The following is a 9,695-nucleotide window of genomic DNA, read 5'->3' as shown; positions in this document are numbered from 1 at the left end:
AGGTACCACTGTACACTGGTACTTCTGAAGGCAATCGCAATGAATCACGGACAAACTGATGACTGAAGAGAAGACCTATGGCCTCACCAAATACTGTGGAGATCACCTGCACTTTTCTTCTGGTCGCGAGACACAGTTACATTTTTGTTTAGTTCATTATTTAAAGGTCAGTTTGAACTGTGAACACACAACTACGTCTTTAAAAAGGCTCTTTTGCATTAGATTTTAATAGCTTGACCAGAACATCAACATCCCACAGGTGCAGCAGAAAAAGACCAGTGAGTCATGCCAACGGTAAAATGTGAAATCTCTCCAGTGGGATGTTCGTGCTGAGGTAAAAAAAAGGGGAGGGGCTATCAGAGGTGGGTGAGCGAAGACGGTTGCAAGCACAAGTGAATGTTCCTCAGACAAGTGGGAACTCCTCCCAGGTTAGACCTTTGGTGAGTCTGAGTGAAGAGGAATCGTTGCCATGACAAGAGCGGAGTATTTCATTCACGTAAGGACTGTACGTAGCATAGTGATCCCTTTCAGGGAAAATCCCCAAAGGACATCACAGTAGCTAAATGACAGCAGTGGTTCCGTTGCTCGTGGAACTCAAGACGAAGAACCTGGAACAGGTGGGGACGGCTGCAGATTGGAGTAAACGTCAAAGCCCGCCTTTTTCTGTTCAGCTAGAAGAAGCCACGCGCCTGCAAGGTTAAACCAAGCACCTGACTCCACACTCTTGGTTGCCTCCAGTGGACTGGCGGTTACTCCGGATCAGTCGACGCTCAGCAGCCTTCCGTATCTCCCTCAGGATGACCTCCTTGTTGTTCTTCATGTTGGTTTTGCCCACTTCAATCAGAAAGCTCCTCTTCTCATGACTGAGGGGAGGCTGGAAGGTGGAGAACTCTTGCATCCTGCTTTTCACCTCCTCGGCATCTGTGGAAGAAGCAGCTCAGTCTTACTCTTGGTCCCTGCACTATTGTCTACACGCAAAAGAGGCTTCGGATCCCATTCCCAAACATTACTTTGGGATGTCCGTCATATTCACGGACAGGTCGTTCAACTGTAGATTGGAAATCTCACCTATGTTACCCTAAATCTTTGGCTAGAAGTAATCCACTCAGAGTAAGGCTTTGAGTCCTTCTTCTATTGCTATTGCCTTGGGAAGCTTGCTTGACCGAGATCTTTGGGAGCTATACCTAAAGTAGATGCAGGACTATCATGACAATCTTTGTACACTTCACGTAGCAGACGTTTTTTTGTCTGGAAAATCTGCGAGTGGCGCGCACCCTTGCAGTTCTTCCTGTTGAACAGCGGCATGTAGATGATGGTGGGTTCCTTGTCTTTGCCCTCAAACACGTAACAGTCTTTAGGCCAGTCTTTCTCCTCCAGGATTTGTGGGTCGATCACCGGGAATGGTTTGTTCACCTGTGCCGCATGCTCTCTCCCCAGGGTCAGTGTCTGTGGAGACAAGGATGTTGTTCAGGCTTTCCTCTTACTTTGGGAGGCGCTTTGACCCTCTGCTTTTGCTTCATGTTGTTTTGCTAACCTCTGCTTTCTCCCACCGTTTCAATGGTTTCTTTATTTGATCTGCACTCTCAAAAACACCGACCTCAAACATATCGCCGGCACTGCTCTCAGGAACAATCATGACGTCCACGTCTCTCTTCTCCCCCAGGAACGAAGGGTAGCCCACATTGACATGCAGTCCTCCATCCACCAGATTGATTCTCTCTCTTGAATGAAGGCACTCAGGAACGGTAGGTTCTGTTAAAGGGTCAGATTTGCTTCTAAAACAGGGCTAAACCAGGGCATGCAATGAGATGAAAATCATAGAAAACACTGTTAAAAAAGGAGGTTGGACGAGAGTTCAGTCTCCCACCTGGCAGTTGATGAAGGAAGTTCAGCGTGGTTCCCCATTCCCACTTTAAGATCAATGGAATGATTTTTCTAACAAGCAGATTCACTGGAGAACACAAGACACTTGGTGATTTCATGTCGCCGGGGCGTCCGTGTGAGTGAACAGGCTACCGCTGTGTTTGGCCGCTCCGTCAGGCAGACTTTGGCTCCACGCTCCAGTTGTGCTCAGAAGGTCTTGACACCACCTGTCGAAATAGGTTTGCCGCTCCGTCAAAGTCTTTCTTCTCACCAACTCCAGATCTCGATCTTGCCGATCTGAAAATATTAAGGAACATATTTCAGACTGAACACAGAACAACAAAGCTTTCTTGGTTTGACTACGGAACTGTGTGATTTCACCGAGCGCAGTCTCAGATTTTGGTGGTGCTCTGCATCACCACAGGTGCCAAATTGGCAAAATGCTCGCAGAAGCTAGAGCAGACTAAATACGCCTCAGAGATCCGGGTCTGTGCCGACGTGGTTGCTCATCATGCCATAGGGTCGGTGACTTGCCTGCCAGTAGTTTGTCCAGCTGCCTCAGGTGGAGGTCAGTGTCCTCATCATGAACAAGTTCCAGGAGCGAAGGGATGAGCTTGTGGACCGCCCTGAAGACATGCAGGTGCTCTTCCATGATGGACTCCTCCTCCCAAGACACTGAAACACACGCATGGTGTCGCATCCCAGACCACAGTAGGCGACCTCCTGTTATCTGCATGACTTACCGTTCAGCCAGGCCGGGAGTTTCTCTTTCACAGTATCCATGTCAGCCAGCACACTGCCCAGAATGCCTGTGGACGCAAAGCATGTCTGTGTTCACGACGCCAAAAATACAAAACCAGTATTTATGCCACACATTGTTATTCCCCTTGTTTATGTTAATATGTGTGTGTGTGTCATTTTGGGTCGATGTTACCAGGGTTTCACAGATCCTTAAAAAGCCTTTAAAGACGTTCAATTCATGAATTGAAAATCAAGTCTTTATGAGGCGTTAAGTCTTAAAAATAGGGAGCCACAGAACATTTGGTGGCCGAACATATTCGGCAAAATGGTGCAAACACTGTGCAGCGCAGCCAGGACGATGATAAGATTGTTAATGTTCAATAATGATAACTCTAATAATAATAACTCTACTAGACGGCTGACAAAATTCTGGCAGCCCACTCCACCTTTCCCAGAAGCGGCGTAAAAACCTGGCAACACAACCTTCCACTTTCAGCACCGTCTCTGCGGCTGGAGACCGAATAGGAGTGGTTCCCTTTCCCACCCATGTGTCACACGTTTCCTCTTCACTTCACTATTTCTTTGTTGTACAACACTGTATATAAAAGCCAGAATAGAATTGCACTTTGCAGCCAAACCTCTGTCAACAGACAGCATAGTGGAAAGTGTAGTTTACTATTATTCATATCTGCCAAACAAAGTTTGACATCTCTCCAACCAACCTAAACCTATATAAATGTGTAGTGGTGGAGGTCTTACATTCTACTTCAAATCAAAGTTGTAGGAAGCTCGATTATGGGAGTGTGTTTCGCTACATTCCTCGCATCTTCATAAAGCAGTATTTAACCTCGCAAGAGTCTTGAAAATAACCGCTCATGATTCATTTGCTGAGCTGTTCTTCTGTTGACACAATACCTTGAAAATGGATGATCATAAAGTGATCAGGATAATGGGGCAGGGATGTGGATCCAGCGGTCCTGTGAAAGAGCCTCCTCCTGGCTCCATTACTTTGCTTGTGAGCTGCCGTGTCTCTCACTGACCGTCCTGTTTCCTGAAGCCTCTCGCACCCACCTTGTAGTTGGATCATGTCCATCTCTGGTTTCCTCTCCACCAGCACTCCATTCTGAAACCTGCTGCCCAGAAGGGAAGTTTCCACGAAGAAGCCCAAGTCTGGAAATCCAGCCTGGTGGGGGGTCACCTCAAACCATTTACCTGTTGGTCAAATGGTCACGGCTCAAGGAAGAGACAGGTCACCCAGGCAGGGATCTACCTTCAGTTGGACCATTCACGAAGCAGTTGTTTTCCATCCCGCAGTAAACCGGGTAGGGGTTGGTGACGTTTCGAGTGGCCTCCTCGGAGATATTCCGCACAGTCATCTGAAGGGAAGGAAAATGAAGTGCACTCCATGTGCAGTGACTGAGACTGGAGGGGCTTTCCACACCTGTTTCATCAGAGCCGCAGAGGTCATGGCTCCCCAGATGTCACTGAGGGAGAAGAACTCCGCTGCAGAGCGTTCGCTCAGCCACGAGGTGACCTCCTGAATGTCCACTCTAGAGTCAAGCAACCGGGCCAGCGTCCTGTTCATGTCGGTGCTCCACATGGGGTCACTATAGACTGCAGCCATGGTCCTGAGAGAGGAGACACGTCGGTCAGCTGCCGAGCCGTCAGCTGCTGAGGATGTTTCTCAGACTGCTTTTTTTTTTCTCTTGACGTTGCATTTTCTCTCGAAAGTCAGAGGAGGAGATGTGACACACTGAGACTAAACGTTTGCCTTGTAGCTAAAAAAACAAAAAAGTAAAATAATAATACATTTTATGATATAAATGGCACTATATCACTTTGTTTTGTTTTTCATACTCGTTGCTTTTTGTGTGTGATTTTCGCTGCAATGGTTTGGAGTGTGTCACAGTAAGACATTGACTGTACATTCATATCACTGAGGTTGTGCTAAAAAAAGCACTGGACCCTCAAGAACTCCAACCTCAAAGCTGACATTAAAGATATTGTTGAGGCAATGAGAGCTGTCGTCGTCTGGCTGAAAAATGTGCAACTCCGGTGACACATATCCATCCAGGCTGAGATCATGGAGAGAGTTTGTGCTGTGGTACCATGTGGCTCCTGAAACGCCTGCGAAGTAGAGGAGCGAGTCCAGCCAAGCGTCTTTCTCCATCTGATAGAGAGAACCCAGCAGGGCCAGCGCCGACCTCTCTCCGCCGCCGGATGCCAGCAGGGCCACGCGGGGGACCAAGTCCTGGACAGATCACAGGGGACTGAGCACAGCACATTTCTATCTATTTACTCTCAGCATGTTTGGCAGGAACTGCTCCAATCTGCCGTTCCCCTGAGACGGTGAGCTACCCACACAAAACCTTCATCTCTCTTGGAGAGTAAAAATGGTGTCCATTTCTCCTCCGGCCTTCCCCTCTCCTCCACTCGCTCCACTGCAGAGCTGTTGTTTTGACTCTTTCCTGGCTTTGCTTTTCCATCACAGACATTACGTCGAAAGCTTGCTCTTTTTGCTTCTGTACTTCCTCCTTTAAAGAAGGACCAGACGAGGGTAGGTGTGACCCGAGAGGTTGCGTAAGACAGAATAAAGGTGAGGAGACTGTGACTTGCTGTTGCAGCTCCGGATGGGAAATGCAGGAACACAGAACTATTATTTAATACTGGCTATGACTGCACTTCTTTTCGACACTTTTCTTCTTGTACCTGTTGAGGACACTTGATCCCCAGATGGTTGAGAGCCTGGGCCACCACTGCTTTTCTTCTGTCTGTGTAGCTGCGTTCTCCTGCACACATGGTTCTGGACTGGTGAACTGAGGTCTGAGGAGACACAGACGCAGCGTGTCTGACCTCAGGAACTGCAGCATTCGAGCCATCGCTCATGCCTGAGTGGCGGAAACATGTTCAAAGAATCAAAGTGAATAAGTTCTTACTTGAGGAACCTCTGCGGCCACAGCGGAGAAGGTGCCTCCCGCGACCCCTGAAATCATAATCCAGAAGCAGGTGAATCCAAGTGGACTGGACATGATCCACTGAAGAGCTGAAATGTTCTGCTGCAGGTTCTGGAGAGTCAGATCCTCTGCTGCTGAAGTTGAGATACTCACTCTTGTCTGAGCTTGTACGAGAACATTTCTGTTGAATGATCCGGCTCTGTCCTGCTGCCTCCATTCTTCCAGGGAGCTTCCGCAGCGCAGCGTCCACCCAGGATCGAAGTCCGTTTCACTCAGGAAGTGAGTGCAAACCAACTGACTTCTCTGGCCAGGGCACAGCCAGGGTGTGATGTGTGAGTCACCAGCCACACCAGTCAGTGGTTTGTCATGCTTTGTGCCAGAACCAGACAACCAGTCAGTCCAGGTGAATTAACAGGCCGTGGCACTGCCAGATCACAAAGATAGACATCCCTCAAACTACTACTTCCACAAACTGGCAACATGTAGCAACAGTAGATTTGGACATTTTCCGTTGAAAGAATATGTCCTCACTCTTGGCTTCATCCGTAGCAACCACAGAACAGGAACCTGCGTATGTTGTTTTCAACTGACATTTTCGACACTTTGAAAGGCATAAACACGGACTCTCCAAGAGCAAGCGACTGTTTTCTTTCATCCTCACACTGTCAGTAATTCAGATGCGCATGATGAATGCATCTGTTGATTCATACTCACTGTATAAAGTTTCTCTCACGCACACACTTCCTGCAGGTCGTGACTTGTACTGGTCTTTCACGTGTCTGAACTCATCCCTAGCTTGCCTGAAGTGGTGATGGAAGCAGTGATGTTTTCTATTCAGCAGAAGAATTGTGATCCGTCCTAATGCTATTGCACTGGAAGGCACCTATCGAAGCTAAATTTCTTTATGCTACTTGAAAAACAGGACTCTAAAATGCAGCGATGCTGGGTGAACCTCAAAGATAAGCAATCAAACACGATCAGGTCCGGAACAGAGGTACTCAGTCCATTACATGGCCCCAGACAAAGGTCACCATCCGTGGGGTCCAAGGCAGTCAAAACGTTGAGTTCTCAGGATGAAGTTCATCACATTTATCGAGCCTTGTTCTAGTGGCTTCTTTAATATGAGCGTGATGATGCCAGAACTTCGTGTGGCGGCGTAACAAGACGTAACTACACGTGTAAATAAGCAACAGCAGCAAAGGGTTTGGTGATATATTTGATGAGTGAGCTGGTCTCACAACATTCTGCCAAAGATCTTGTCATGTGATCAACAAACCAGAAAAACACTCCACCGCGCAGCTTTAGTCCACTCCAGGTCCGCCCCAAATTCCTGGAACCAGACGGCGGAAATGGAACCATGTGTTCCTCATTTACCAAAGATGTCATCCAGAGCCGTCCAGAACGGTCAAGTGATTTTTAACAGTCAGAAAAACCACCATTGCCAAAGGCTTGAGCCTCCTTGGCTGAGTTGAAGACATGAAGCAGATACAGGACAATCTGGCAAAATAAAAATGGCTGACCGCTGACACACCTTTGGGTCCAGAGTATAGAAGTCCAGTAGTTTACTAGACAGAATACTACTTGATCCTTCCTTTTTATTTTCTACTAAAGGGGAACAGTTTTAGTATTCAGTGAGTATACGACTAGTGTACTAGGTCTGTACTTCTCATCCACGTTTCAATTATTCAACACAATGTTTATAGGTGAAAACTCTGCACGTTCACCTCCCAGACGCCGGTTCTACTATAAGACAAGCGGTACATTTAATGTAACGGTGCTATCTACTGGCTAAGATGCGTTGAGTTCATACGGTGTATACTCAGTTGTAGGCATAAAACGCCAAACTAGAAGCCTTATTCTTCCCCATTGTTTCCTTCATTCCTGTGTTTTAGCTGGAAATTTGAGTTGCAGATGTTCTGTCTTCTCTCGGATGAGAAGGATTGGATTCTGGGCTCTCAGTTGGTTCCCTTGGTTCTGCCAAGAATCCATCTTCTGTGGACCCATGTTCCCTCCTCGTGGAAGGTCTCGACTCCTCCTTCTTCTTAATTATTGTTTCAAATTTTCAGCATGTCCAGTTACAGTCTTCTGTTCGCTGTCTCCTCTGCCCTTTTCACTCACATTATTTATTCATGTTTTTCTTTGTGGGAGAGTGGAGTGTCTTTATTTGTCCACATTTTCCTCCATTTTTGGACATTTATTTATTATTCATTAGATTTTTTTTGTTTTAGTTTTGCCAACTATTCATCTAAATAGTGGACAGTGATCGATTTAGAGAGTCGACGACACCACACACGTCCTCACACAGTTATGTTCCTCTGTCTTTGACACAGACGTTTTTCATTTCAGTTCAAACGTGTGAAAAGCACTTGCTTCACGTGGTGATAACACACAGCGACCCTCAGTCAGAGCTGGGCTGAAGCATCTCAGCTGAAACAGACTCACCTTGTGTTAGTATTAGTTTGGACCATGTCCACTGGCTGACGAGGATTTTGATGGCGACATGACATTGTGAAACTCTTCAACGATGCCCTGATGGATGTTCTGACCATGAATGGAATCATAAATGAGCTTGAGCCGTCGCATCTTCAGAAGTTGCAGAGCTCTGGCTCCATTCCATTCCATTGCTTGGCCTCCAGGCTTCAGCCCACGTGTTTGACCTCCTGTTTCCAGTAATGCAGAGGGTTGCAGTGCCGCCCTCCTCCACAACTGAAAATCCCACGCCAAGTTCTCAAACGTTTGAAGGAGATGAGTGCCGCGCGGCTCACAAGGAGGAGCACGACACCAACACTCAGGTGCTGGAGGTGTTGAGGGCAGCTGCAGATACAGCGTCCGCTCGGAACCAAACAGTGCCTGAAACAAAGATGCAGGTCCTGGGATGCTTGAAGGACAACGGCACGCTGAGATGATGCACGATCATGAACTCTGTTCTGAAAACAATGCAGCTATTTCTCTACTACCATCTTTGTGTTTAGCCCTCAGCAGAAGCCATCATGTGGTTCTTGTCGTGTTGTGTTCCCAGCCCGTTGCTCCTCTTGCATGACACACACCTATTTACTCCAGTGACCACGACACGCACCCGTCCTTCCCCCAAAAACACCGAATTCACCCCTGGTTTTCAGTGCTTTTTGTGAATTTCTCTTCAGATATTAATAAAGTATCTATCTATCTTTATGTGCGATTGTGATTCCTGCTGCAGATCAGTCAGTAAATACAACACCAGTGACAGTCATTTAGTATGACAGGTGTTTGGACTCACCTTCTTCCAGCCCAATGACCGTCCACTCACAGTGACCATAGGTGCAACATGTGTTTTTGCTTGTGAGTGAAAAAAAAACCTTTTGAATGAAAGTGACCTGGATGAGAATTTCTGTATTTAGCGTCCCTCAGTGCGCTCTGAACTCTGGCTTCACGACTCCTGTGTCTGACTCAGTTGTTGACACCAACACTGGCGGGGCTCTGCTGCCCTCCGCTGGGGGCTTGTCCTTCTCCTTTTGGTGACTGACACCCACTTTTGATTTTCGTTACAACTGTTTTCACTTTATTCATGAATAATTCAACTCTAAATCTGATTTGTTGAGTTATTTACTCATTTTAATTTCCTTTTTAAACCATCTGACAGTAAAGTGCCTTGAGTCTAGTCTTTAACATGTTACTTATGATGTCTGTCCCTCCGTCCATCCATCTATCCGTTTTCCTCCTAATAATGTTTTTCCATCTCATCTGATTCCACCAGTTCCATTCAACATCTCATGCAGTTGCATCTTAAACCCTTCTCCAAAAACAAAAACCTTCAATGTCTCATGTTCATAAAGTGATGCACGAGTTGAAGTGTGGCGAAGTTTTACTCACTAGTTTCTGTTTGCATTCCCTCCATAAATAACTGGCATCGAGTCTTGATCCAGTGTGAGTTCAGACTTAGGGTTTGGAAGTTGTTTTCCCACGTTTCCTCAAGTCGCCTGACGTCACAATGTGTTGCTTCTGGCTTTGACCTTCATCTGTCTGAGAAGATGAGTCAGCTGATGCAGAATTCCACTTTTGATGAATGATTCTTCACCTCTTCCCAATGACTGGAGTTGACTGTGGAAATTAAATATTGAGAGCTTCGAGTCAGAAATGACAAGGCAGCGCTTCACACAT

General features: G+C 46.8%; 1 protein-coding gene across 2 annotated transcripts; it reads right to left on the bottom strand.

Moving 5' to 3' along the window:
* Positions 1-146: 146 nt before the first annotated feature.
* LOC128761232 (cytosolic phospholipase A2 gamma-like) lies at positions 147-9,576 on the bottom strand. Of its 2 annotated transcripts, XM_053869316.1 has the most exons (16): positions 9,408-9,576; positions 8,001-8,408; positions 5,712-5,982; positions 5,541-5,587; positions 5,314-5,427; positions 4,713-4,855; positions 4,046-4,232; positions 3,875-3,980; positions 3,676-3,816; positions 2,607-2,672; positions 2,398-2,538; positions 2,017-2,160; positions 1,868-1,951; positions 1,598-1,752; positions 1,275-1,446; positions 147-921 (listed from the first exon to the last, which is right to left on the bottom strand). In XM_053869316.1, exons 3-16 carry the CDS (start codon positions 5,773-5,775, stop codon positions 698-700), a joined length of 1,788 nt encoding a protein of 595 aa, XP_053725291.1. In that variant the 5' UTR covers positions 5,776-5,982; positions 8,001-8,408; positions 9,408-9,576; the 3' UTR covers positions 147-697. The 2 variants fall into 2 exon arrangements, with proteins under 2 accessions (XP_053725291.1, XP_053725292.1); XM_053869317.1 differs by lacking the exons at positions 5,314-5,427; positions 5,541-5,587; positions 5,712-5,982; positions 8,001-8,408; positions 9,408-9,576 and adding an exon at positions 4,967-5,138 and having other exon boundaries at positions 150-921.
* Positions 9,577-9,695: the final 119 nt, after the last annotated feature.

Source organism: Synchiropus splendidus, chromosome 6, assembly GCF_027744825.2.
Source record: "Synchiropus splendidus isolate RoL2022-P1 chromosome 6, RoL_Sspl_1.0, whole genome shotgun sequence".
NCBI classification, from domain to species: domain Eukaryota; kingdom Metazoa; phylum Chordata; class Actinopteri; order Syngnathiformes; family Callionymidae; genus Synchiropus; species Synchiropus splendidus.
The sequence above is the reverse complement of the archived record's forward strand: the minus strand, read 5'-3'. Positions and strand labels throughout refer to the sequence as shown.